At 62.6% G+C, this 24,180-nt stretch overlaps 7 protein-coding genes across 7 annotated transcripts; all 7 read right to left on the reverse strand.

Annotated features, from left to right (window-relative positions):
* Positions 1-703: 703 nt before the first annotated feature.
* LINJ_21_1600 (conserved hypothetical protein) lies at positions 704-5,455 on the reverse strand (the record flags this gene model as incomplete). The annotated part of the gene is made up of 1 exon (XM_001465387.1): positions 704-5,455. The coding sequence occupies one exon, from the start codon at positions 5,453-5,455 to the stop codon at positions 704-706; it is 4,752 nt and encodes a 1,583-aa protein (XP_001465424.1).
* A 1,322-nt stretch (positions 5,456-6,777) lies between these two features.
* Positions 6,778-7,848, reverse strand: LINJ_21_1610 (conserved hypothetical protein; the record flags this gene model as incomplete). Its single annotated transcript, XM_001465388.1, has 1 exon — positions 6,778-7,848. The coding sequence occupies one exon, from the start codon at positions 7,846-7,848 to the stop codon at positions 6,778-6,780; it is 1,071 nt and encodes a 356-aa protein (XP_001465425.1).
* Positions 7,849-9,612: 1,764 nt separating this feature from the next.
* On the reverse strand, positions 9,613-12,762 carry LINJ_21_1620 (hypothetical protein, unknown function; the record flags this gene model as incomplete). The annotated part of the gene is made up of 1 exon (XM_001465389.1): positions 9,613-12,762. One exon carries the CDS (start codon positions 12,760-12,762, stop codon positions 9,613-9,615), a length of 3,150 nt encoding a protein of 1,049 aa, XP_001465426.1.
* Positions 12,763-15,631: 2,869 nt separating this feature from the next.
* Positions 15,632-16,735, reverse strand: LINJ_21_1630 (conserved hypothetical protein; the record flags this gene model as incomplete). The annotated part of the gene is made up of 1 exon (XM_001465390.1): positions 15,632-16,735. One exon carries the CDS (start codon positions 16,733-16,735, stop codon positions 15,632-15,634), a length of 1,104 nt encoding a protein of 367 aa, XP_001465427.1.
* Positions 16,736-18,288: 1,553 nt separating this feature from the next.
* Positions 18,289-20,079, reverse strand: LINJ_21_1640 (zinc finger domain-like protein; the record flags this gene model as incomplete). Its single annotated transcript, XM_001465391.1, has 1 exon — positions 18,289-20,079. One exon carries the CDS (start codon positions 20,077-20,079, stop codon positions 18,289-18,291), a length of 1,791 nt encoding a protein of 596 aa, XP_001465428.1.
* Positions 20,080-21,254: 1,175 nt separating this feature from the next.
* LINJ_21_1650 (conserved hypothetical protein) lies at positions 21,255-22,664 on the reverse strand (the record flags this gene model as incomplete). Its single annotated transcript, XM_001465392.1, has 1 exon — positions 21,255-22,664. The coding sequence occupies one exon, from the start codon at positions 22,662-22,664 to the stop codon at positions 21,255-21,257; it is 1,410 nt and encodes a 469-aa protein (XP_001465429.1).
* A 427-nt stretch (positions 22,665-23,091) lies between these two features.
* On the reverse strand, positions 23,092-23,898 carry LINJ_21_1660 (conserved hypothetical protein; the record flags this gene model as incomplete). The annotated part of the gene is made up of 1 exon (XM_001465393.1): positions 23,092-23,898. The coding sequence occupies one exon, from the start codon at positions 23,896-23,898 to the stop codon at positions 23,092-23,094; it is 807 nt and encodes a 268-aa protein (XP_001465430.1).
* Positions 23,899-24,180: the final 282 nt, after the last annotated feature.

Consider the following 24,180-nt stretch of genomic DNA (forward strand, 5'->3'; position numbering starts at 1 on the left):
ATACAAAGGAGGAGGAGGAAGAGCAGGATGGAGGAGGGGGAGGGAGGGAGGTAGGGAATGAGGAGGGAGTGGGGTGCCAAAACCAGCGAGCAAGAGAACAACAGCGACCGAGTGAGCGGTGCGGCACGCCCAGCCTGAGAAGCCATCACGTGAGACACGAAGGACGTACAACGCACACGCACTGCGCACAATGCACTCGCGCATACTCGGCAAGAGAGGGAGAGGGGTGATGCGAACGACGAGACCTCTCACACACAGACAGTGGTGCCAGCCAGAGAAGAGAGAGGAAGGAGGAGGGTGAAGAGTCTACAAGAAGTGAAACAAGCGAGCAAGGGGTAAGAAACGAGCGCGCATACGCCTTATCATCTAGAACAAAGGTGGGCAGGGGTGTGTGGGTGAGTTGGTGTGGAGAACCAAGACACACCCACCCACGCAAGAGAGAAGGGGAGCACCACCGAGATGAAAAAGAAAGAAAATAGAGATGATGACAAGTAGCTTTCTGGACAACGCGGAGGCGGGGTTCATGGGTGGTGGTTGTGGTGTATGGAGCAGGTGCGTAGATGATCCCCGGCATTCCAGCACGACGAGAGCACGCAGCAACAACGACGAAAACCGAGGACATTCCACTACCCTGACACGATTGTGTGTTTGTGGTCGTCCGCATAGCAGCGCGAGCGCCGTGACAGTCCTCCACACACTGTCGTCAGTGCCATGATGACTTGCGCTGCGCCATGGCCCGAGTGTTCGCCTCGCGCATGCGCTGCATCTCCTCAAAGAGCACATCGGACGCGTTTGGGCCGTCCCCCTGGCCGCCGTCGCGGTCGTCGTCACCGGCGTCCGGGGTGGAGCGAGTGGGCGTGCTGCGAGCACCGCGCCGAACGCGCTGCGGCGTGCGAGTGCCACCGCCACCTCCGGCGTGGACGGGGCGCGGTGGCAGAGACGTGGGTCCCTTCGGCATAGAAGCCTGCTGTGGCACACGCGATCGCTCGCTACACACAGTTTCAACGTCGTCCAAGGAGAATGCGTCAGAGGCCCAGCGGCGCGGCGGCCGAGAAGGCGAATGGGAGAGGCGCCTCTTCGGCGCCGTGCTCACCTCACCGATGTCGCTCACCGCCTCGTCGGCACCGCCGCTGCCACGCTCGCTGATGCGCTCTACTTTGCGAGAGCAGTAAGTTGCAGTGAACGTGTTGCGCGGCGGCCCGGCTCTCGAGGGCACCCCTGTCGGCCGCGACGTCGTCGTCATGGACTCGGGCATCTCGATGCATCGGCTGGGGCACACGGTTGACATGGAGGCGCGCGTCTGTATCTCCAGCAGCTGCAGCTCGTCGTCACTCGGCATTTCCCAGCGCCGGGCCATGTCGAGGCTGAGGTTCGCCGCGCTGCTTTCCCGCTCCCCGTAACCGTTCGCGTTGCCGTTGCGCACCGAGTTGTGAGCCGCAGCTGCTGAGGCCGGCGCTACAGTGCTTGCGGCTTTGTAGCCATCGGCTTCTGCCGCTGCCGGTCTGGCCACAGTGGTCACCCCATCGCTAGAAGATCGCCCACCTGATCGCCGCACCTCCTCCTGAACCGCAGCCTCCGCGCCTTCAGGGCAGGGCGGCGCCTGCCGGTAGAGCAGGTTACGCCGCAGGTTCGCTGCGGTGAGCGCCGCTGTCTTCGGGGCCGCCGCGCCTGTGGCAGCCGAGGAAGATGAGTCCTTCCCGCGCGCAGAGCCACCGCCGACAGCGGCGCGAGAAGCTGCGCCGCCCTTCTGCGGGGACACAGTGCGAACTGCACCAGAGCCGATGCCACGAGTGCGCGGCGGCAGAAGTGCTCGATGCGGCGACGTAGCCCCGAGGGAATGAGGGTGCATCCGCGGCTTGCGCTGCGCGCTGGCTGCTGGCGCCACGGCAGAGCTTTTCGACGCCGACGCGAGGCGCTGAAACACATTCGTCCGCTTCTCTGGCGTGGCAGCGGCGGACCCGACTACGGCAGCAGGGCCAGCTGGTGTGCTAGCCTCTGGTGCGGTCTCTGTTTGAAAGTCACCGCTTGCCAGCTCCGACTCAACACCGGTGCGCGGCACGTCATCGCCGTTCGGGACAGCCATGGAGTTGTTCATCATGCCAGGTACCGTGGGGTAGTCGCAGAAGAGCTCGATCTTGACTCCACCACACCCACGCGGCGCCAACTCGCTCAGCATCATGTGCCAGTCTTGCTGATCCAGGAGAGAGATGAAGTCACCTTCGGTGTCCTCGTAGCGAATACGCAGTCGGCGCTCAGCCCCCGCGGCCCGCTGCGGCTGCTGCAGCTGCGTCTGGCAGAAGTCATGGATTTGCTTATAGACGTCGTGAAATGAGGCCTGCGCTGCGTCGGCGACGGGCAGCACACGCGTCTGGGCGTCGAAGTGAATCTTCAGCCGCAGCGTGTCCAGGAGACGCAGCCGCGCGCGCGCTTCCTCGACGAGCGGCCCGCCAACGCCGGCCTCTTCGGCCTGCTGGATGCACCGGTGCAGTTCCTCTGCGCTTGGACCATTAGGCACGTTATGCGCAGGTGGCGTGCTGCCGTCGCTGGCGTGGGTCTCTCCCGTCCCACCGGTGGAGCAAGGTAAGCTGCGGCAGTGCGCGTTAGCACCGTCGTCGCTGACTTGCAGTGTGTCGGCCGGCGACAGGGCATCGCGAGTGGGGCGGCGGGGTGTCACCTGCGGGGAGAGCGAAAGGGCGACCGCGGGCCTAGCCCCGTAATCGTCCACAGAAGGGCGGGCCAGCGCCAGCTCCAGATCCCGCCGTGCCTGGCGTTGGGTGTACAGCGTCCCAAAGACTTCGCAGAGCTCCATGTACGCCATGCTAAGGTCCTTCGACCATGGGCCGCCTGGCGTGTGGGCCACGTACAGGGAACGGACGTCGAAGGAGGCCGGGAAGCCGTCGCCGATCCAAGGCACCGGCGCAGCAGTGGAGCTGCCGTTCACGCGCGACGGCGTCATGCACTTGCCAGTCGAGACCTCGCCGTTCGTTGAGCTCAGCGAGCTCGTGTTGTCGGAGAGACGTCCGCTGTGTAGCCGCTGCATGTACGCGTCCAGCGCTGCGCGACCGGCAGCAAGAGCTGTCTGAGCTGACGTCACGTCGCGCGCGCGTCTCCAGAGAAGGAGCAGCTCGTTGGCACGTGTGATGTGTTCCAGCGCAGTCACCAGCTCCGGCGCAGGGTGCTGCAGCGCGGCCTTGGTGGCGCGGTGAAGCACATCTGCCTCGGCAAGACGTGCGAGGAGCTCTTCCGCGCGGCACACCAGTTCGGCGTCCTCCTTGTCTCCACCGACACTCGCAGCCAACTCGTCAACTCCACTGCCGCGCCCTCCACGCACCACAATGAAGGCCTGAGCGGCTGTGAGTGCTTTCGACAGGTGCGCGGTGTTCAGTGTGCCGTCGGTGGCCTCGGCGCCCTCCAGTACTTCGCGCAGTGCAGCCATGGCCGCTCGCTTCATCGAAAAGGCTCTACCAAGCTCCTCAATCGGCTGCTCCACCTGCTCGCGGAGGAGGGTGGTGATGGTCTCGCCAGGGCGCAGGATCTCCTCCAAGCCGTCGATCCGTAGCGCCTCCTGCCGCGAACGGCGAATGGCGCCTTCAGTGTCGCCGCTGCTCGCCGCTTGGAGTGCGTCGAAGACGAGCTTGCGCCACTGCTGCATCGCTGGGAGCCACCGCCCTTCCAACCACACGAAGAACGGGCTCCCTCGCATCATCGCGATTGGAAAGATGAGGTGCTTCCGCAGCAACGGCGGAGCCGACGACGCTGCGGCGTCTTCAGACTTGTCACGAGTATCAATGTCGCTGGCGTCTGCAGCCGCCTGGGCCTGGGCCTCAACACCTGCTCTGAAGCTGCCCCACGCCTCCAAAACCTGACCCAAGTCGTGGCGCAGGGCCAAGTCACGGAGCAGTACCACTTCGTGGGTCATGCGGACGATAAAGTGCACCAGCTGGTGCATGGCGCGAAAGATGTCGCGGCGCTCTGAAAGCCTTCGACGAACGAGTGTGTCTTCGTGCAGCGACAGCTGCCGCTCTACCCCGTCGACGAGTCGCAGTAGCCGCGCGCTGTACTCCACGGCGTCGCGCTCGAGAAGCGGCATATCCACATCCTCGCTGAGCTGAACGTACTCGAGCTTCGTGAAGGCGCTGAGGAGTCGGCTCGCGGCCTGGTGTATGTCGGGCAGAAAAGCAACGGTGCCGCCGCTGCTGCAAACACGCACAGAGTGGTCTGGCAAGTCAACATCGCTTCCGTCCAGCGCCTCAGGGGAAGAGCTGGTCCCACCACAGCGCCGAGTGGGCACGACAGAGGCGCGGAACCCCTTCGTCGATTGCGGAGGCGCCGCGCACCGGCGTCTTTCGCCCAGCGCCGTCGCCACCTCTGCCACATAGTCGAGCACCGACTCCATCTGGTACAGCTGGTATCGCAGCCCGGCGTCCATCTCTGGCGAGCGCTCCCGCTCGGCCGCTGTTGGGGTCGGCGCAGGAGACTCGTGTCTCTCCGCCGTTTCTGCTTCAGCGTTGGACAGAGACGGCGACTGTTTGCGTGCCGCGGTGGTCAGCGGTCGTGACTTGACACTGGCGATGCGTTTTTGTGGAACTTTTGCAGCCGTCGCGCCGCCGCGTCGGCCGGCACTCGTCGTGAGCGTCGATGGGACTGGCGATTGCCGTGGTGCAGTGGCTGCACCCGATAAAGAGAGCGGACGCTGATGGACGTGGCCAGAGGCGGTGCGACGGAAGTCGGTGGCCGGCGTGGCGGCGGCGGCAGAGGTGGCCGGATGGAACGCGGAGCTCACAGTGCGCTGCTTCACTTCTGCAGAAGACGCGGGCTTCGGCACCGACTGCAGCGAGGTTGCTGAAGCGGCTGTGGCACCAGCAGGAGACGGCGCCGCGTGAGAGCCAATGCTCATGTTCTCCTTTCCAGTCGCATGATGCTGTAGGAGTTCTTCGCTGCCTTTGGAAAGGGCGACGCGCCGATGCTCTGGCAGCGCGGTCGGGTCAGCATGCTGTTGTAACTGATGTGGTAGAGGGGGAGTGTGCCGCAGCACCTTTGCGGCTGCGACATCCTGCTGCAACGGGCGCACGTGATCGCCACCCTGGCGGCGCCGATGCTTCGGAACATACGACTGCGATGGCGTTGTGAGTGGACTCACCTCAACCTCGCCGTCGTCGAAGTCCGTCGACGAAGGCAGTGACAACTCCAGCCCAACTGGCTCGTGTGGAGCGAAGGGCCGCAGGGACGGTTCGGTGCTGAGAGGCACCGCGGCAGCGTTGGCGTTGACCTGCCTCAGCGGTTCCTGAGGAGGCTGCAAGGAGCGCACCTGCTTCGCCTTGTGTTTCTCATAGCTTTCACGGCCGTAACTCTTGGCATAGCTGCCGCTGCTGCGGTCGTGCTTCTTGTTTGCACTGAGTGCAGGCGGCGGTGCCACTGTAGCGGCACCGGGTGCCTTATCTCCGCCGTGGCTCATGAGACGAACGTGTGCGGCGGCGGGAGAGAACGGGATGGTGGAGGTGAGAGCTGCTCTCCGAGCCCGGAGTGGTGCACAGGCGAACAAGGGAAGGGAGGCAGCAAAGAGCTGGGGGTGGGATGGGGTGAAGGGGCAGCGTTGATGATGATACCGGGGGTAGCACTGGAGGCGGCACGCGGAGGGGTCGAGAGGGACACACAGAAGGACGAGCTGCACAAAGCCGGCAGGGAAGCTCGCAACACAGCTGAAAATGTTGACTCAGCGTCTAGCATCAACCCCTTTTTCCCCAAGCCAGCAAGCGGAGAGCAGTGGAGGAGGGCGAGAGGGATGGCGATGCAGAATCGAAAGCAAGAGGACACAAAGAACTGCGAGCGAGTGAGGGCGCCGTCGGCTCGCTTGACAGGAGAATGGACTGGCGTGGCGGAGAGCGCCCCGCGATGAGAAGATGCCAAAGGAAGGGAAGAGAGGGATGAGGAGGGGTTGAGAAATACGTGGAAAGCGATATGAGCTAGTCGCAGAGCCGATGGAGAGGGGAGCGACAGTGTCTTCGGTACGTCCGTTGCTTGCTGTGCTGGCGTGCAAGGCTCCCGTTCTTACCCTCCCCCTCCACCAACATCACGTATCTATAGCAGCGGCGTCCGTCCTTGCGCTCACCACCGCTTCGCGCAGCAACAGGAAGGGAGGGCATGGGTAGGTCACCAGACACAGACAGACAGGCAGAGAGAGAGAAAGCAGAGAGCAGAGAGCAGCGCAACAAGAAGGGGCATCTGCGTGTATCACCCTTTGCCCCCGCGCGGGTCCTGGCATGTGCTCCTTCACATACACATCGATGGATATGGATATAGGAAAGACAACGGCTACTCGAGACGGTGCACATGCTTGGGATCGGGTCCGCGACGAGTCCCAAACCCCTCCAAGGCCATAGGGAGAGGAAAAGAATTACAGGCGCACGAGCGGTACGGACGAAGCCGGCGACACGAAGCACACGTACGCCGACGTAGCGCTGGAGAGAGAGGATGAGAAACACACGAACTCCAGAAGGTGCGGATGACAAGGAGAGACCAGGATATGAGCCCAGCCCCGTGTGCAACAGCGAGGGCCGGAGGCCATTGGGGAGAGGGGGCGGCGGCGCCTGGGCGCATGACTGGTCCGCAACAATGAATAGGACCGAAGAAGAAAACAGAAGCGATCGAGAGAGGGAGAGAGCCCAGGAGATATTCTCCGCAGCATCGTCGAAAGCGCTTTACGCGTGCACGCAAGATGGACGTGCAGAAACACACGGACACACCTGCGCCCCTCCACTATGGGTCGCCGCAGCGGCGTCACAGGTCACCAGCTTCGTCGGCGGCTTTCTCACCTGCCGCCTGCGCCACATCTGCGACGTCTTCCACGGTTAGCGCCATGCTCGGCATTTGCGTGATACGGCCCTGCTTCTGCAGCTCGGTCAAGTTTAGCGTGAAGGGAACCATGATACGGCCGAGCACCTCGGCCTCGATGCTGTGGTCCGCAGGGACGGAGAGGGAATCCTCTCTGCCGACTCGCGGCATGTGCTGGCGTCGCCGCCACATCTGCACCATCACCTCCCACGGGCCCTCCACAAAGCGGTGCAGCGGTTTCGTGATGACAGCGTGGAAGACGCCGCTGCCCTCCCCCTCGTCCAGGTCCGTCAGCAGCACACGAGCACCCGCCGACGCGCCAAAGACGCCGTCGCCGGCGCTGCGCGGTGCAGGAAATGGTAAAGGGCAACCCCGCAGCACACGGCCACGCTGTGGCGCAAACCGAACGTCGACGTCCTCGTCACAGTCGAGGTCTTTGTCACCCTTCTGCGGGGTCATCCACGCGCAGTCTGCCTCTTCCAGCGCAGCGCAGCAGAGGCTGTACCCGTTGCCTCCGTTGAACCCCTTGTAGTGGATGGAGGAGTCGCCCTTGGCCTTCAGCGAGACGGCGTAGCGCCAGACGTCCTCGTCCTCTGTCAGGAACGGCACTGCGGACGGGCGCGTGTTACCAACACGGGTGGGCGACGCTGTAGTGGAGTCCGTGCTCGCTTCATGCGTAAAGTAGTCCTTGTCGGTGCCCACCTGCCGTTGCAGGCGTGGCACCACGTCTGAGGCCCGCCGCATCGACATACGTACCGTCACATTGCAGGACATCTCGTCCGACACCGCTGTAGTGGCAGCCGATGGTGACGCGCACTTCAGCTCCGCTTTTGCGTCTTCGACACTGAAATAAAAGTAGTCGCAGTTCTGAGTCGGGTGCGCCTTGGCCACGTTCGTGAACGTTCCCGTAGCAGAGAAGGGCCGCAGGCAGCGGAAGCTGGAAGGCCCGGCAGCCGCCTGGGCTCCTGGTGGTGCGACCACCAAGATGAGCACTGCAGCGATGAGAGTGCAAAGCATGGCAGCTGTGGCCCGTGAAGAGAACGTCGTGCGGCCCAATGACCGACACCGGAGCCGTGGCGAGGCCAAGGCCGGGGCAGCGGAGCGTGGCGACATCATGACTCGGGGAAGGGAGGGAGGGGGGAGGCGGACAATGCTGCTGCTCGTCGTAGTCGGTCGAACGGAAGAACGATCGAAGATGGAAAGTAAGCCGCCTCTTCAAAGACAACCGCCTCCTTTTCTAGCCTGCCTACTTCGACACGCGGTACTGGGTCTGTGCGCGTGTGTCGATGGTCGTCTCGTACGCAACGGCTGCAGTCGAGAAGAGGGGGGGGGAGAGGGAGAGAGCGGGGGTACATGCATGCGAAGATAGAGAAGCGAGAGTGTGCACCTGCGGTATGCGACCCAGGCAACGGAGCTACGTGCCGCACGCAACAGAGGATGGCGCGGGGTCAACGACGTCGCCGAGCTCGGAGGCTGCAGTGGCACTAAGGTACAGCAAACGAAGAGCGCCGTGGACACACGCGCCGAGCGATCAGCGCCTCACCCGCCGTCCGCGTTCAGCAAGCACGAAGCCTGCTTGCATGTCTGCCTCTGTGCAATGCCTGCATGTCTTCGTTTTTATTTCGTGTGTGTGTGTGTGTGTGTGTGTTTGTAAGTGCTTGAGGTGTACTGCGCTGAGGTACCAAGGAGGTACTCTTCAAGCGCACGAGAGAATGAGTAAAGCAAAAGGGGGTAGAGAGGCAGGGGGCGCTGGTGCTCGTGCTGGTGTGACATCATCAATAATAGCGAGAGGTAGAGAAGCTTGAGAGACATGATAACAACTCAACAATGAACGACGGAAAAAAAACAAATCACCGCCGCGCAAACACGCACCTGCACCCGCACCCTCCCCTCACGTACTAAACACACGAACACGCCCGCTTTTCCTAGCTTCGTAATCATGAGTCCGCTTCTCTGCCACACAGCGTGGGGTCCAACGCCCCACGCTGCCACCCACGGCCCTGTCACACAGGCCCCACCTCGCGTGGGGCCATGGGAGCCGTCGACACACGCCGGTCCAGCAAGGCGCCGATGCAGTCCCCTGAGAGCACGGCCCCTGCCTCGCACTCTGCCCGCTGCGCAGGTGGCGCCGACGCAGCGCCACGCAGGGCCTTGACCGACAACATCAGTAGCGCTGAATTGCTCTGACCTCGCTGCGTCGCGGGCACCGGGCCCTGCCACCACCACCAGGAGTGGCTCGGCATTGGGGAGGGTGAGGTGGGTGTCTGCGTGCTTCCCCCCTCCCCACCCCCACTGCGTTTCACCGGTTTAAGTATGCAACCAGAGCGAAAAGAAAAACGGAGTTCATCATCATGGGGAGAGGGAAGGCCGCGGCGTCGGGTGGGTCGGTCGGAGGCTAAGGGTGAGAAAGCATCCGCAACAGCGAAGAGGCAGTGGTGGTGGTGGTGGGGGGGGGGTGAAGGCACGGACCAGGGAGAGGGTACGGCGCGAATCTTGCCACCGCACCAGAGCGACGGTCGCGTCGTCGGCGGCCGACAAGTCGGCAGCTTGTCCTCCTCACACTTGCATTGCTGAGTACGCCATCCCCGGCCGCTGCCACCAACGGTTTCTCGCTCATCGCCAACGAAGAGCAAAGCAAGGGTGGCACACACGCGAAACAAACACGCGCACGCATGCACGCCAAGCGCGTGGGGCGCGTCCTGAGATGACAACTGAAAGGCGTCGGGTGGCCTGCGAAGGCGCCACCTTGCTTTGCTCGCCAGCCCTCTGTGAGGTCCGCTTTTACTCAAGATGGATCACCTCGCGAAACTCCTGCCCAAGGGTGCACCGCTCACCATTTTTGTACCGGTTCAGCGATGCCACTGATCTGGAGTCCCCATGCCGCAGCATTACCCGACAACTCGGTGTAGCCGTGGCACTCCGGATGCCTTGTTGGATCACCTCCACCTCATTGGCTGTCCGCTGCCGCGGCAGGCCGCGACGATCGGCCGGCTGCTTCGTCTCGCCAGCGCCCTCGAGACTTCGGCTCCCGGTGCTACCCTCCACTGAATCTTGAGACACTCTCTCGTCTTCGTCCACGCCGTTCTCGCCGCGCTCGGAGCCCTCCTCGGATACGTCCTCCAGAGACACACCAATGAGAAGCACCTTTGATGGCCGTTTGAAGGAGGTATCCACGGTGATTTCTATCCCTGTCAAGATGCAGAGCACATTGTCGATCATGCACTCCAGCACCGGCACTGTCGTGGGCGACGGTGTTCGACGGACCGCCTCTGGCGTGGAGTTCGTGGCGCCGTCTTCGGAGCTGCCAACGCCGCCGCTGCTGGGACGGCCACGCACGGGCATCGTCATCGCCGACGCCGTGGGCGTGCTGCTGATGCCGCCGCCACTGGTTAGGTGCAGTTCCTTGCCGCTGCTCTCCAAGTCCGTGCGACATGTCACTTTCAACGGCTGCATGGTGGCGTCGTTGTGGGCCAGCGACGTGCCCTTGGGCTGCACCGGTGCCATGACAACAGGCAGGAAGGCGAGGCGCATGGGGCGGTCTTGTAGGATTTGCATGGCGACAATAAAGGAGTCCACGCGCGGCTCTGTAAAGACGGCGTTAGAGGCGCGGTGCGGGGTGCTGCTAGGCGGGCTCGCCGTCTCGCGCGCGAAGCTGGCGGTGGAGCTGCCCGCGTGGGTCGTCGCGGCAGCTGCTGCCGTGTCTCCCCTGCTGTGCCCGGGGCCGCGAACCGCTAGCGAGGACAAGTCCATCGCACAACGGTGGCTTACGGAGTCTAGCTCCGACGGTTCTTCGGGACGGCAGTACACAAACTGCAGCAGTTGCTGCTCCCGCGTGGTCAGCCCTTCGCGCTGACCTTTGTGATTGGAGATGTAGAAGATTGTGAAGGGATGGAAGCCACAGGAGTGCGTGTGCGAGGAGTCGACCCCGTTGGTGAAGTAGTGCCTGTTCGCTGATGCGTCGTAGCTGGCGTGCGCCTGTGCACCGTAGAGGCGAGAGCCACACGCCGAGTTCCCCTTCTCCACGTGAATGAGCACTGTGACAAAGACGTTGCTCGCGTCCCCGATGAAGCGCGCCCCACGGTGTAGTGTGAGAGAGGGGTTTGCGACGACGGCGGAGCCGGGCTGTCGGCTACGCGTGGGGCGAGTCAGCCATCGTTTTGACCGCGGAGACGATATCGGTGAAGCCCCGGTGGCGTTTCCATCAGAATGGGGTGCCGCTGTGCAGCTTCTTACCACGCTGTCGCCATTCTCTCTCCCACTCGACAGCTGTTGCTCCAGATGCTGCGCAGAGATGCTCAAGCAATGCGACAAGACGGCCCCCCTTCCCCCCGCGTTGCCGTCCATGAAGGCCTTTTCCGCCACGTTGTCCGCGGCGGCGACGGTGCGACTCTGAATGCACAGCGTCGCGGCGTGCGCCACCGATGATGAGGGGATGATGGTTGACCTGCGCCGCCCCTTGCCCACCGCCAGCGGTGAGCTATCGCCGCTACCTCCGCCTTGGTCACCCGCTTCGTCGGCCTTGTTCGTGTCGGCAAGGGAGCGCACGCTGTGCTCGCTGGCGGAGGTGCTGTCCGGCCTCTGTGCCTTCTCGTCCGTCAGTTGGGCGTCGGTGTCCAAGTGCAAGACACGCTCTACCGGAGCTGACGCAGTGGTTGCACCCCTGGCCGCCGACGGCTCCTCGTGCGCATGGGCGTGCGGCTTCTGGGGTTCTCTGCTGCCTGTGCTTCCCGTGGTCAGCGTCGGAAACTGCGGTAGTTTCACCCTCCCAAAGGGGATGCCCTTCACATTTAGCGAGGTGAGCTGCGAGGTCATCTCCTCGCCAGCGCCGCCGCTCTCCGCGCGGTCTCTGCTCTCGTTCGGCGTCTCCCGGGGGACGGTGAAAACGCTCTCCGTGAACGAGTCACCCAGCTCGTTACCGGGCGTGTGCGGGGGGTGCAGCTTCACCGATGTCATGATTGGCGCCGACGGCTTGAACATCGACGTCGAGTTGCGCCCGTGCACAGACTCCTGGTTCCTCCCTGCGTTGTGGCCGAAGCCAGAGCTGCAACATGCAACGCTCTTGGAGGCAGCGAGGCCCAACAGGTTGACCGGCGCAGCTGCATTGGCCCGGCTCAGCACAAAAGAGGAGAAGTACAGCGACAAGATCATCCGCTCCACCCGCGCGACACTGATCGCCAGGGCGCGCACGGCGATGCGTTGGTGATGCACCGCGGGGTTCGTCGGTCCCGTTAAGCTCCGCAGGTTCAGCTTCCCTAGCAGGCCCATTAGCCAGCGCCACTCCTTGCCTACGTGAACGGTGGCAATGATCACGTCCCGCTCCTCCTCGAGCTTGTCGATGCCGTGAAGGAAGCCGGGGCCGCCAATAGCGGGTAGTGTGGCAGACATGCTTGCCGCCGCCCCCCCCGGCATAGAAATTCTAGAGAAGTGCTGCAGCCCCGACTCTTCTGGGGTCATCGGCAAACTGCGCATGCGGGCCGGTTCATCTGCATACGCCAAGCCCAGGGTAACCCGGCGTGTCTCCAACTCTGTCTCCACGTTGCCCACCGCGGTGCTCAAGTACGTTGCGTGTTGCTCCATTTCCTTAACGATCTGTGCCAACGCTGAGTTGAACACGCGCTGCGGGTGCTGCATGGCGTAGTAGCTCAGCACTGTGCCGATCACTGTCAGCAGGGGCACCATGACACCCACGTAGATGCACCTACCTCGACGAACGGCAATGTACAGGGGTGGAATCCCAACAATCATGAAGCACAACCCCAGCAGCACCGCTGTCAGCAGCGTGGAGAAGCACGTGACGAAGAAAGACGGGTTCGAGCGCAGGGCTTCCGCCTTGATATCCAGCAGAGCCGGTAGCGGCACCTTGACGGTCACTGGCTTTCCCATGGCATCCACGCCCCTCTGCTGCTGATCTGCTTTTCTGGAATCGTCCATTTCGTGCCGAGAACACGGCCTTCCGCTGCAGCTCTTAAAGACTACGCGCACTACACCCCGCTCCCTTCCTCCCTACCTCCCTCACGCATACACACGCACAGCCTCCTTACTTCTCTGCTCTTCGCGTCTTTCCTCCTTCGTTTTTGTGGAGCACGTGAGACGGCACACTCAAACGCAACGGCTGGCGTGATGCCGATGCGGCTGTCACGAAGGGAATATACGAAGAAGAAATGGAAGCAGAAAAAAAAAGAGAGCGAAAGAAGCGTGCGCTTTCTGTCAACACCGCAGAACGAGAAGATGAGGAGGGGAGGGGAGGTGGAGGGGGAGAGGAGAGCGAAGGGGAGGGTTCCCAAAACTGACGTGGGTGAAGAGGCGCGTGGAGGAGCAGCAGATTCCTGGCAGATTGAGAAAGAGAGAGCAAGGAAGCACAGCAAGACGGAGGGAGATGCGTGCGTATGTGTGTCTTTCACTTCCACTAGGTACACACACGCGCCCACCGCTGCCCCAAGACACCGGAGATCGATCTTCTTTGAAGCAGGGCACGACAAAAACAACAAAGAAAGACAAGCCAAGCAGAACGAGCTATCCCTTCCCCTCCCCTCCTGCGCACGCCGGCAAACAAAAAAAGCCGGTGAAGATGAAAAGAGGCGGGGGGCGTGGAGACTGGGCCGCAGAAAACGGCCACAGAGAGGAGGAGCAACAAAGGCGAGGGCGGCGGCTGAAGAGTGGGGAGGATCGGAGTCGACCCGGTATGCCGTGGCCCTCCCCCGTGGCACAAGAAAAACAGCAAGTTGCAGAGGAAGCGGGTGTACGTACGTACGTATATATGTATGTTGTGTTTGTGAAAGATTTTGAGGAGCTTTTCTGGGAGGGGGGCGCACACGACAGTCAACCAGAACCAGTCGGAATCTGGTGGACACTGAATATATATATATATACGTATGTGCGTGTACTTCCTTTGCCAACGTTTGGGGGGAGGGAGGAGGGGGAGAGCGAGTGAGCTGCATCGAGACGATCCAGCGCGGCAGTGCCTTCACTTCAACCGATCCCACTGCTGGGGTGTGTGCGGGCATGGCATTGTGCCGCCTGCACACCGGGAGGGCCATACCGGCAGGCATGCAGCGCGTCTTTCGAACAGGCGCATGCACACGCGCATAGACTGTAGTTGTGCAGCAATGCCGCTGCCAGTGCCGGTGCTCCTTTCTTCCGTAGGGGGGGGGAGGCATTTCTCTTTCCTGTACGCTTTTCTGTGTCATGCAGTTGATCTCCCGGTGCGGGTATCCGCTTGGGCATCTGTGTATGGGAGCCGCACCGGCGCTCTGTCCACCACATCACCATGATGGCCACAAGAGCGAATATATTCGTTTCCTTCGCGCCTCAGACACAAGTCCGCTTCTCTGCCACACAGCGCGGGGTCCAACGCCCCACGCTGCCACCCACGGCCCTGTCACAGAGGCCCCACCTCGCGTGGGACCATGGCAGCCGTCGACACACGCCGGTCCAGCAAGGCGCCGATGCAGTCCCCTGAGAGCACGGCCCCTGCCTCGCACTCTGCCCGCTGCGCAGGTGGCGCCGACGCAGCGCCACGCAGGGCCTTGACCGACAACATCAGTAGCGCTGAATTGCTCTGACCTCGCTGCGTCGCGGGCACCGGGCCCTGCCACCACCACCAGGAGTGGCTCGGCATTGGGGAGGGTGAGGTGGGGGCTGCTGGGCTTCCTTCCTCACACACGCAGAGAGTCGGGAGTGGAGGGGAGGGGGGGGGGTGCAGTGGGGCTGGACCCTCTGATGCCACGCACTGAGCGGTGGGTGTCTGCGTGCTTCCCCCCCTCGTCATCATCTGGAACCGTACATTAGGCGGGAACAACAAGAAATGAAGACAGAGGTTGGCCAGCGAAGGTAACAGCACCCAAAGAAGGCGAACACGAAGACCAGCGATGGTGCGTGCCAATGCGAAGAGGAGAGGCGGAGGGAGTCGGGTAGGGAGGGGTGCGCTGCCTGCTCGGTGCTGCACCTTGCACCTGCAATGCATTTCCCTCTGCACCTTCGTTCTCCTGCAACCACGCGCATTACACTCTTCACCAAAGGAAATACCGGCACGCAGGGGGAGAAGGGAGGAGGGGCGTGCTCGTGACGTGTGCTCTTCGAGTCCTTCGCTCACGCGTTCACAAAGTCGCACGCACACGCCGCGCTGCATCGCGACGTCATGAATTTCTGGTGTCGGCCAGTTTCACTGGACTGCTCGTTTTACTTCTTTGCTCGCTAGCCCTCCCACGTCCGCCGTGCCGCCACCCAACCGACCTTCCCTCCATTCCAGGCACTGCGAACGCAGCTCGTGGTCCTGCGCGGGGAACAAGCGGGACAGGGAGGTATGGGGCCTCGATGGCACCGATGCATGCAAACAACAAAGAAAACGTACAATGATAGGCTGTGGGGGCTGCGGGTGAGCACCTACAGGCATGCAGCAGCGCGGCACAGGTACACGAACGACCACATCCGGGAAAAGAACGATAGCGCTGCAGGGCTCCCCCACCGAAAAGGGAAGGACACAGAGACCAGCGACCCATCACGATGAGGACCACCGCCAGCACTGCAAGAGAGAGAGAATACCAATGTGCGCACCAACGCGCGCGAACACGGGAGTTCTAGTCGCCAAAGGAAAAATAGAAAAGCGCACCTCGGACAGCGGCGCTCGTGAGGCCATCGCCACTTTTCGCCACCTTGGCTGCAGCGACTCTCGACGTGACGCTTCGCGCCATCACCGCCGTAGTGGCCGTTGTTGCTGCTGCTGCTTCTGCTATGTTCACCCCCCTCCGCGCCCATACACATGCACCATCGCCTCGCCGTTCCACGGATCGGTAGGAGACATTTACATGCCAGCCGGCTCGTGCGTCCGCTCCAGCACGTTGCCTCGCAAGGCTTGTGGTAAGTCTGCGCCAGTGTTGCTCCGGCCCCAGGAGGTGCTCTTGCCTCCGCGGAAAAGGGCGAATTCGGAGCCGACACAGCTCGCCGCGCTACCGCCGCCGCTGCTGTTCGCCGGCATGGTCGAGCCCCGTGGGAGATCAGGGTGGAGACTCTCTGCCGGCACCAGTGGTGCAGCATTGCCCTGGGGCCGCGGCGCGGCCTTGCCATCGCTGAGCATGCCGTGCCGTGCCGTGCTCCCAGGGCCTGAGCGGGGGGAGCCGAGCGTGGACAGCGGTGGGCGGCTTGAGAGGTAGACGGCATTCCCTTGCTTTGCCTCCGCGGCGACGTCCGTCACCTGACCCAGCAGCGCTGCGGGGGTGGGCGGCACGAAGACGCCGACCGTTTTCACCACCGCCTTCGTAAAATTCGCCTCAGCCACATTTGCCTTTGCCAGAAAGTGCTGCTCCACCTGGTCGCGCAGGTCCCCGATCTCCGCAAAGACGGCCGAACTCACCCACGTATCCTTGCGCACGCTCTTGGGCCGCACGTGCCGGCGCCACTCCCAGTTCACGGTGCTCGCGAGTCGCTGGGCGTGGTTGCTGCCTTGATCGAGGTGGACGTTTCGCGCTGACATCTTTGATCGGTTCAAGGAGGCGACGCTGCTACCGTTTATGACAAAACTCGAGGCAGACACGCCGCAGCCGACGATGCTGCGGTTGCCCACGGCGAGCACGCCGCTCTTCTGCAGCTGCTGGCGCCTCGCCTCCAAGGTCCACCGTAGCGTCAGCAAGTTCAGCTCGACACGGTAGTGGACAAAACGCACCGGGCGGTAGTAGGCAAAGTACAGGAAGAGGGCGTTTACCGTGGTACACGTCGGGATGACTACCAGCAGATACAGCCTCTGCTTCACGCCCTGAGTCACGCTCTCATCTAGGAGGACCTCACCAGCGCTCGGCAGCCGATTCGACTCTCCGGCGTTATCGTCAGGGCTGTAGATGTACAGCGGCGGCACCACGACGAGCATAAGGAAGATCGCGGAGAGGACCGCATTGGTGATGGTAAAGATCATCTCGTCCAGCGAGTTCGCTCTTCGCGTCGTCGTCTGCGTGAGCTTCGCCGGCGTGAGAGAGCGAGCGTGCAGGCACACGCGTAAACACCCGACAAAGACGGTGGCGGAGCCAACGATGTAGAGCAAGAGCAACGGCACGCACCAGAGAAGTAGGGGAGGGCGAGATGGGCAGGCGAAAGGATGGCTCGGCAATGAAACGAAGAGGTGCACTCGGCAGAGCCAAAGTGAACCCGAGTATGCCGAGTACGAGGTGGGGACAACTCAAGGCGAACGAACAAGTCACCAAGCGCAGTTGACACCGGCAGGCCACAAGGGCGGGAGAGAGAGGACGAGCAGTGGACCGTCGGCGCAGCCGCACTATCCCACACGCCACAAACAACAGCTGCGAACGACGGCTTTTGAGAATGTCTACAGCCTCGCTCGCTCTCTCTCTGTGTGCGTGTATCGGGGGAGGGGGCGTTGAGCAGTTTCGGAGGCAGCAAGAGAGAGACCCGGCAAGACAGAAGGAAACTTCGTAGGCGCACGAGCATGATGGGGCACACACAAGGGCAGACAGACGCCGTAGCTGCGAGGGTGAAAGAGAGTTGCGTTTTTGTTTCGCAATCACGAGTCCGCTTCTCTGCCACACAACGTGGGGTCCAACGCCCCACGCTGCCACCCACGGCCCTGTCACACAGGCCCCACCTCGCGTGGGGCCATGGCAGCCGTCGACACACGCCGGTCCAGCAAGGCGCCGATGCAGTCCCCTGAGAGCACGGCCCCTGCCTCGCACTCTGCCCGCTGCGCAGGTGGCGTCGACGCAGCGCCACGCAGGGCCTTGACCGACAACATCAGTAGCGCTGAATTGCTCTGGCCTCGCTGCGTCGCGGGCACCGGGCCCTGCCACCACCACCAGGAGTGGCTCGGCATTGGGGAGGGTGAGGTGGGGGCTGCTGGGCTTCCTCCATCACACACGCAGAGAGTCGGGAGTGGAGGGGAGGGGGGGGGTGCAGTGGGGCTGGACCCTCTGATGCCACGCACTGAGCAGTGCGCTCCCCCCACTTGTCATCAGGAGGGACCCCAAGCAGGGGAACAGCGAGAGAGAAGGACTGGTGCCCGTGTGCGCATCGGAGCGCGTTCCAGCAACGCAGCGGGCGCGCAACCACATGAAGGGGGGAGGGGTCTTCATGAAGACGCTACATAATCTGAAGTTGCGGCGGCCGCTCAGCGAAAACCCCTCCCCCGCGGCCAAAGCGCTCCTCCGCACACGCGATCGCGACCTTTTATGGGGACAGCACGCACTTCTTTCCTGTGGCTTCCTGCCTCCACATCCACATGGGTTTGATGCGTAGTTTCGACTCTGCGACAGCAAGGTAGATGGAATCACTGGCACCATGCCCCTGCCATCGCCCTCGCCACCACCAGAGGCGCATTGGGGGGGGGGGGGCTGCGGTGGCGGATTAGCGACGGAGAAAGGGAAGGGGGGGGGGGGGCAAATAGACGGACACCACTGCGGCGCTCTCCGCCTTTTTTACGCCCCGCCGTGCATCCACGCTACTAAGACCCTGCTTGGCCTACTCCGACAGTAGCGGGTGCAGCTCACCGGACGCAAGCAAGTCAAAGGTGGGGTAGTGCACCCCATCCCCGTAGATTGGTCGGAACGTTGGAAAGCCGGTGAGCCACACAACGATTGCCACGCGTTGCGCCAAACGCCTGGCGACAGCCGCCCAGCGCCATCCACGGTCGTCTGCACAGCCGCCAGGGCGGGCCGCTGTGGCTCTCCTGTCCGCCTCCGCCTCAGCCTTCAGCATCATCTTCACAAGCGGGTCACGCGCGGTGGAGAAAAGATCGACGAAGTTCAGCCACTTCCCCAAGTCGTATGGGTTGCGGTACGTAAAGTTGGTGGACGCGTATACGTGCGTGCGCTTCTCATGCACGTAGATGCTCTCGATCGCCGTTGTGTTCTCCAGCACCAGGCGCTTGTTGACGTACAGGAAGAGTGACATGCAGAGACAGACGATGACCGTCACGCCGAATGTCAGCGTTGTCAGATACGACGTGAGCAGCACACCGGCGGGGCCGTAGGGCATGCGCAGTGCACGCAGTTTCGCCTCCACGGCGGCCTTGTTTGGAGACGTCCTCCACTGCGCGTGCAGTCGCCTAAACCTTCGAGCGTTGCTGCTTTCGCGTATGTAGCCGTAGCCCAGGAAGCCGGTGGCCAGCAGGGTGCCCACCCACAGCCACCACACAAACAGCAGGAAGTAGCGCTGGTTCTCCGCGTCGACGCAGTTGTTGATCCACGGGCAATGATGGTCCATCTTCGTGACACACTCGTTGCATATGGCGCAGTGGTGCTCGCGCGGCGCCTTCAGGCGGCGGCAGTGGTGGCAGTAGCGCCGCGGCACGTCCAGCAAGCGAGCGACTCGCAGCCGCGGTGGGCAGCGCTCAGCGGTTTCAGCAATCGCCTCGAGCTCGAGAAGTGTGTCCAGCGATGCCACTGTCTTTGGCCGATTCGGCAGGTGGCACCGGTGGCACCCTCGTGCATGGAACACAGCACTAGCACTCCGGGTAAGACGGGTGAAACAAGCGAGTAGCGAGCGCATGCTACCTCTCCGACAGGCAACGCCGGCTTTTTGCTGGTGTAGCGGCACCGTCGCAGCAGCGTCTCCGTCCGCGCTCTCATCGCCCCTAAAGACACGCACAACGCGAATGCCGAGAAAGTTCGTCGTCGGGAGCGGCGGTTGCGACGGTGCCACCATTCCCGTAGCCGCCGGCATAGGCACTCGAGGCGACGCGGAGTCGTTGAGAGTAGTGTCGAAGGGGCCTCGAGGTGCCTCCGCGCCCCTGCGCGGAGAGGAAAACGCGTGCTGCGCTAACGGGACACCAGCAGCCATCGAGCTTATCTCCTGCGTGCGGCCATGCACCCGTGGGCTACCATCGCCTTCTTTCACGCCGTCATCGCCGCTGTCTTCCGAGGAGTCGGAGTTGTCGTAGGGAGCACCGGCCGCGTTGGTGGTGTACGGGCCCCGATACGTGTACTCCGGCGGTGCTTGGCCGATGTGCCTCGAAAATGTTGTAGAGCAGAAGTAGTTGACATAGATGTTGAAGGAGACAAACACAAGGAGACACTGCAGAAGGACGTACGGGAGGGAGCCTGGCGTGGTGAGCACCGGTACCACGTTGCGCGCGAACGTCACCACAGTGAAGGTGACGAGGGCCACCCCCAAGGCAACGACGGCCCAGCCCACGACCCGCGTCGAGGCGTTGAAAGACGTGACGAACCAGCGCTGCTGAAGAGTGAGCCATATGGCGACGAGGTACTGGCGCCTCTGCAATGCATAGCGGAGGAGATCCCCGTTGTCCATCGCCGTCCTCCAGCGCCGCTTGCGCAGACGCTCTATCGGTGGGGTCCGTGAGTTATATGAAATCTTAGTGTGTGCGCGTGCGTGCGTGCGTGCGTGTGGCTCGACACATACATAGAGAGATGAAGGTGGTTGAGCAACGCTGTTCAAGTGAGACGAGCGAAAACCCGGCGGTGTGGAGGTGGTTGGAGGTGGGTGCGACGTGAAACATGTGGGCGAAAAGAGCGTCGATGCAACGGAGGCGAACAGAAAGGAAACAGAATTTGCTGGAAGACGATGCATGTAAAGTGCGACGGAAAGGCCCGCCACGTCGCCCACCCCCCCCCACACACACACACACGCATGGGTGCATGCCGAGTAGATCTCTCTCTCACCGCGCATATTCACAGCGAGTGAGGATAAAGGTCTCCCACCGATGGGCACTCGCGCCCGCAACACCTTTTTGAGCCTACGCGCTCATCTGTGCATGTCTGTGGTGGGAGAAAGGGTGGGAGTGCTGTGCGCCACTGCATTGTCGTGCCACGTGCCCACGCTCCCCTGGCTGCGTGTCTCTTTCGTATTTTTTTCAAGGCGCGTCCATTTCGCTGCCACATGGCATCCGCTATACTGCACTGTTTCTGACTCTATCACACAGGCCCCACCTCGCGTGGGGCCATGGCAGCCGTCGACACACGCCGGTCCAGCAAGGCGCCGATGCAGTCCCCTGAGAGCACGGCCCCTGCCTCGCACTCTGCCCGCTGCGCAGGTGGCGTCGACGCAGCGCCACGCAGGGCCTTGACCGACAACATCAGTAGCGCTGAATTGCTCTGGCCTCGCTGCGTCGCGGGCACCGGGCCCTGCCACCACCACCAGGAGTGGCTCGGCATTGGGGAGGGTGAGGTGGGGGCTGCTGGGCTTCCTCCCTCACACACGCAGAGAGTCGGGAGTGGAGGGGAGGGGGGGGTGCGGTGGGGCTGGACCCTCTGATGCCACGCACTGAGCGGTGGGTGTCTGCGTGCTTCCCCCCCCCTCGTCATCATTAGGAGGGGCCCCAAGCAAGGAGACACAGAGACGGGGAGGCACTCGAAGCAACCGCAGACATGGCAAGAGAGCGTGCGGCGAGGAGACACACACAGACAAGCATGCGCCGGCGACGTGGGCGAGACGGTGGGGTAGTCGATCAACGCGTGCCCAGTAGTCTAGTGCCTTGGCGCTGTCGCCGCACTGTGCGCGATCATCGCGGCGTACTTGATGGAGGGGGCGCGCTTTGGCGGGTCGCGCGACCGGCGGCGCAGCCGCAGCTCCGTGATGTAGCCGCGCATGAGGCCGTACTTCGTGCTGGGGCTCGTGAGATAGTAAAGGTACGCATAGCTGTAGAGGCCGCCACTGTGACCGTCGGAAAAGACAAAGCGCAGGGCGTAGCTGCCAACGGGAATGACCTTCGTGATCGTGATGCCGCGGCGGCCGTAGATGATGATATCCTTGCCGCCGAGTGCGCCGTCGGTGCTAGGGGTGTAGGCGCGCAGGTACTCGGCCAGCGCGCGCGTCCGCAGCGGGGCGCCAGAAGGGACGCAAGGCGAGTGGAGAGCCGGCCAAGACGCCCTCGTCAGTTCTCCAGCTGGCGCGCGATGAGCAGAAGCCGCGGCTCTTTCCGGCGCATGCGACGAGGCTGCCGGCCCTGCAGACGAGGAGCGGGCAGCAGGTGCAGTAGCAGGCCTTGACGAAGATCTGCCAGATGAAGTCCTAGGCGGTTCTGTCGGGTCAGACGGATCCGCCTCGAGAGAGACGCAGCGCATCACTTCGATCGCGTCCTCAGGCCACGTGAACTCAACGTACTGACGCGACTTGTCAACCTGGACCCTCGTCGGCACGAGACGCTGCCGCACATTTCGTTGCGCCGCGAGGCGCTCTGCCAGACTTGTGTTGGCGACGCGCTGCGGCTCGAACTTTCGCCGCGGCTCCGTAACGAGTTTTTCATCGGCTAGCCAGACGTTCTCGGCGAGCTGCGACACCTTAAAGGCAACAGAGTCTCCGAGTTTGCTGAGAAGCGAGGAGGTGAAAGGGCGACGAGCCGTCGCGGAGGCGCACGCCGCGTGCCGCGGCGACAATGAAAACGGCGGAGACGACGATGCAGCTGTGCGCCGACGGCGTAGATACGATAGAGGCGCGATCGCAGCGAGGACGCGGGCACCGGGCGTGGCGCTGTTCATTTCCGCTAAAGTGGCAAACAGGAAGAGCACCGCGACAGGAGCGAGAGAGCGCTGCGCTGGAGAGGTGTCGATGGAACCACCGCCACGACTACCAGCGGCGGCGGCGGCGGCAGCAGCAGCAGCAGCGGCACCTCTCGCGTCGGTCTGTGCCGCTGGCGGTTGCGTGTACGTTTCCGCGTCACTGCGCAGTGAGCTCCTGGTCAGGCAAAGCGCCGGCGACAAGAGAAGGGGGGGGGACGGAAGACGGAAGGGAATGAGGAGACTGCCTGCCCGCACATCGGTGAGGGTCTGTGCACGATGCAGAGCCTGACGGCAGCGGGCCGCCAAGGCTGCATACGCGAAAGAAAAAGGGGGCGGGGAGGGGAGAGAACCGAAGTGGCGGTGACACGAAGGCTGCATCCTCCGCAGTTCCCTAGTCGTTCCTCATCGTGAGGCGCGTTCCTTTAGTTTGCCTCACCAGCACGCCATGCACACTTTCGTGTTTGGGTCCACACAGGAGATGGTGGTGGGGGTGGCGGAAGGGGATGAGGCGTGGACTTCCCACCGACCGTTTCCTTTTATGCGTATGTGTAGCTGCACTCTGTAATGCGCTGGGACGTCCCGATAACCGTGATCACTGCAATGGGCTTGCCATCAAATTGTGCGATGATGGCGGAGAAGAAACACCCTCGCTCTGACGAAATGGGTGGCGTGAAAAAGAGAGAGGGTCGGGGCGGGAGAGTGAGACGGACTACAAGCAGATGACCTCAGCACGGAGTCGCCCTATCCATGCATGGCCGCTGCGGCGCACTGGCGAGCTCCCCGCCTTTCTTCGTCCCTGCCACACTTATCGCTGCAGCGAGTTGCTGCTAACCCCTCGCCACACCCACCGACGCTCCCGCATTCCCTCGATAATGCCACACTCCTTCACCGCATCCTGCTCTGAGGTGCCCCAGATGGTCTTCCGACGGCGACACACATATCGCTCAAACCACCAGTTGCCTACCGAGGTCGGCACTACGCAGTAGAGGAAGCGGAAGATGGAGCGAGTGAGGAAGCGATCGAGGTGCATGCCTACCCGGCACATCGCCGTGTAGTTAGTGGAGACAAAGAGGTCTGTCTCGGCAGCGCTGACGAGCCGCGAGCTGGCAGTGGAAAACGTCACCGTCGACGCGGAGGTAGCTGCACCACGACCGTAGGAGGCTGCTGTCTTTTCAAAGAGTGTGCGGTCATCCGCGGCAAGGCCACCCGGCCGCACGCCGGTGAGGAAGCTGGCTGTCTGGGAAGGCACTTTCTCGATGAGCACAAGCACAAGGTCCTCGGGCACAGGAAGCGCCATCTGTGGCAGCGCCGCCGAGCAAGACGCACGCGATGCGGAGGACGACGGCGCACGCTGGAAGAATAGGCGGCGCACATTGGCTCCCTCCTTGGAGTCGAGAGAAGCGAAATAGATCCGGTGGCGGTCCAGACCCTCCGCGATCTCGTCTTCCACATTCCTCCTCGCGTAGCTGAAGAAACTAAAGAAACTGAAATTGCGCTCCAGAACGTAACGCACGCGCGCTTGACATAGCAGGCAATGCCCATCGAAAACCAGCAGATTGCGCGGCAGCTGTGCCAGCAGCTGCTGGTAGTGGCTGCCGCGGAAACGCATCATCGGTGATGAGCGGCCTTGTTGTGCGGTCGCTCTTGTAGCGCGTGTTCAAGCAAGGAAGGAAAATGTGCGTGTTTGCCAGCGTGAGTGCGCGAACAGCGAAGGCAGCGTGCGTTCGTGCGGAAGAGCGAGAGCGATACGGAAAAAACAAAGGGTAGGGCAGGGTAGGGTAGGGGGCGATGGGCTTAGCCGACGTCCGTGCAGAGCTGTATCAGCACGATCGCTCATTTTTTTTTCATTTTTTTTGTTTTCGTTTTCGTTTAGATAACAGTGTGCCCATTCTAC

The sequence above is a fragment of the Leishmania infantum genome, chromosome 21 (assembly GCF_000002875.2).
Source record: "Leishmania infantum JPCM5 genome chromosome 21".
NCBI classification, from domain to species: domain Eukaryota; phylum Euglenozoa; class Kinetoplastea; order Trypanosomatida; family Trypanosomatidae; genus Leishmania; species Leishmania infantum.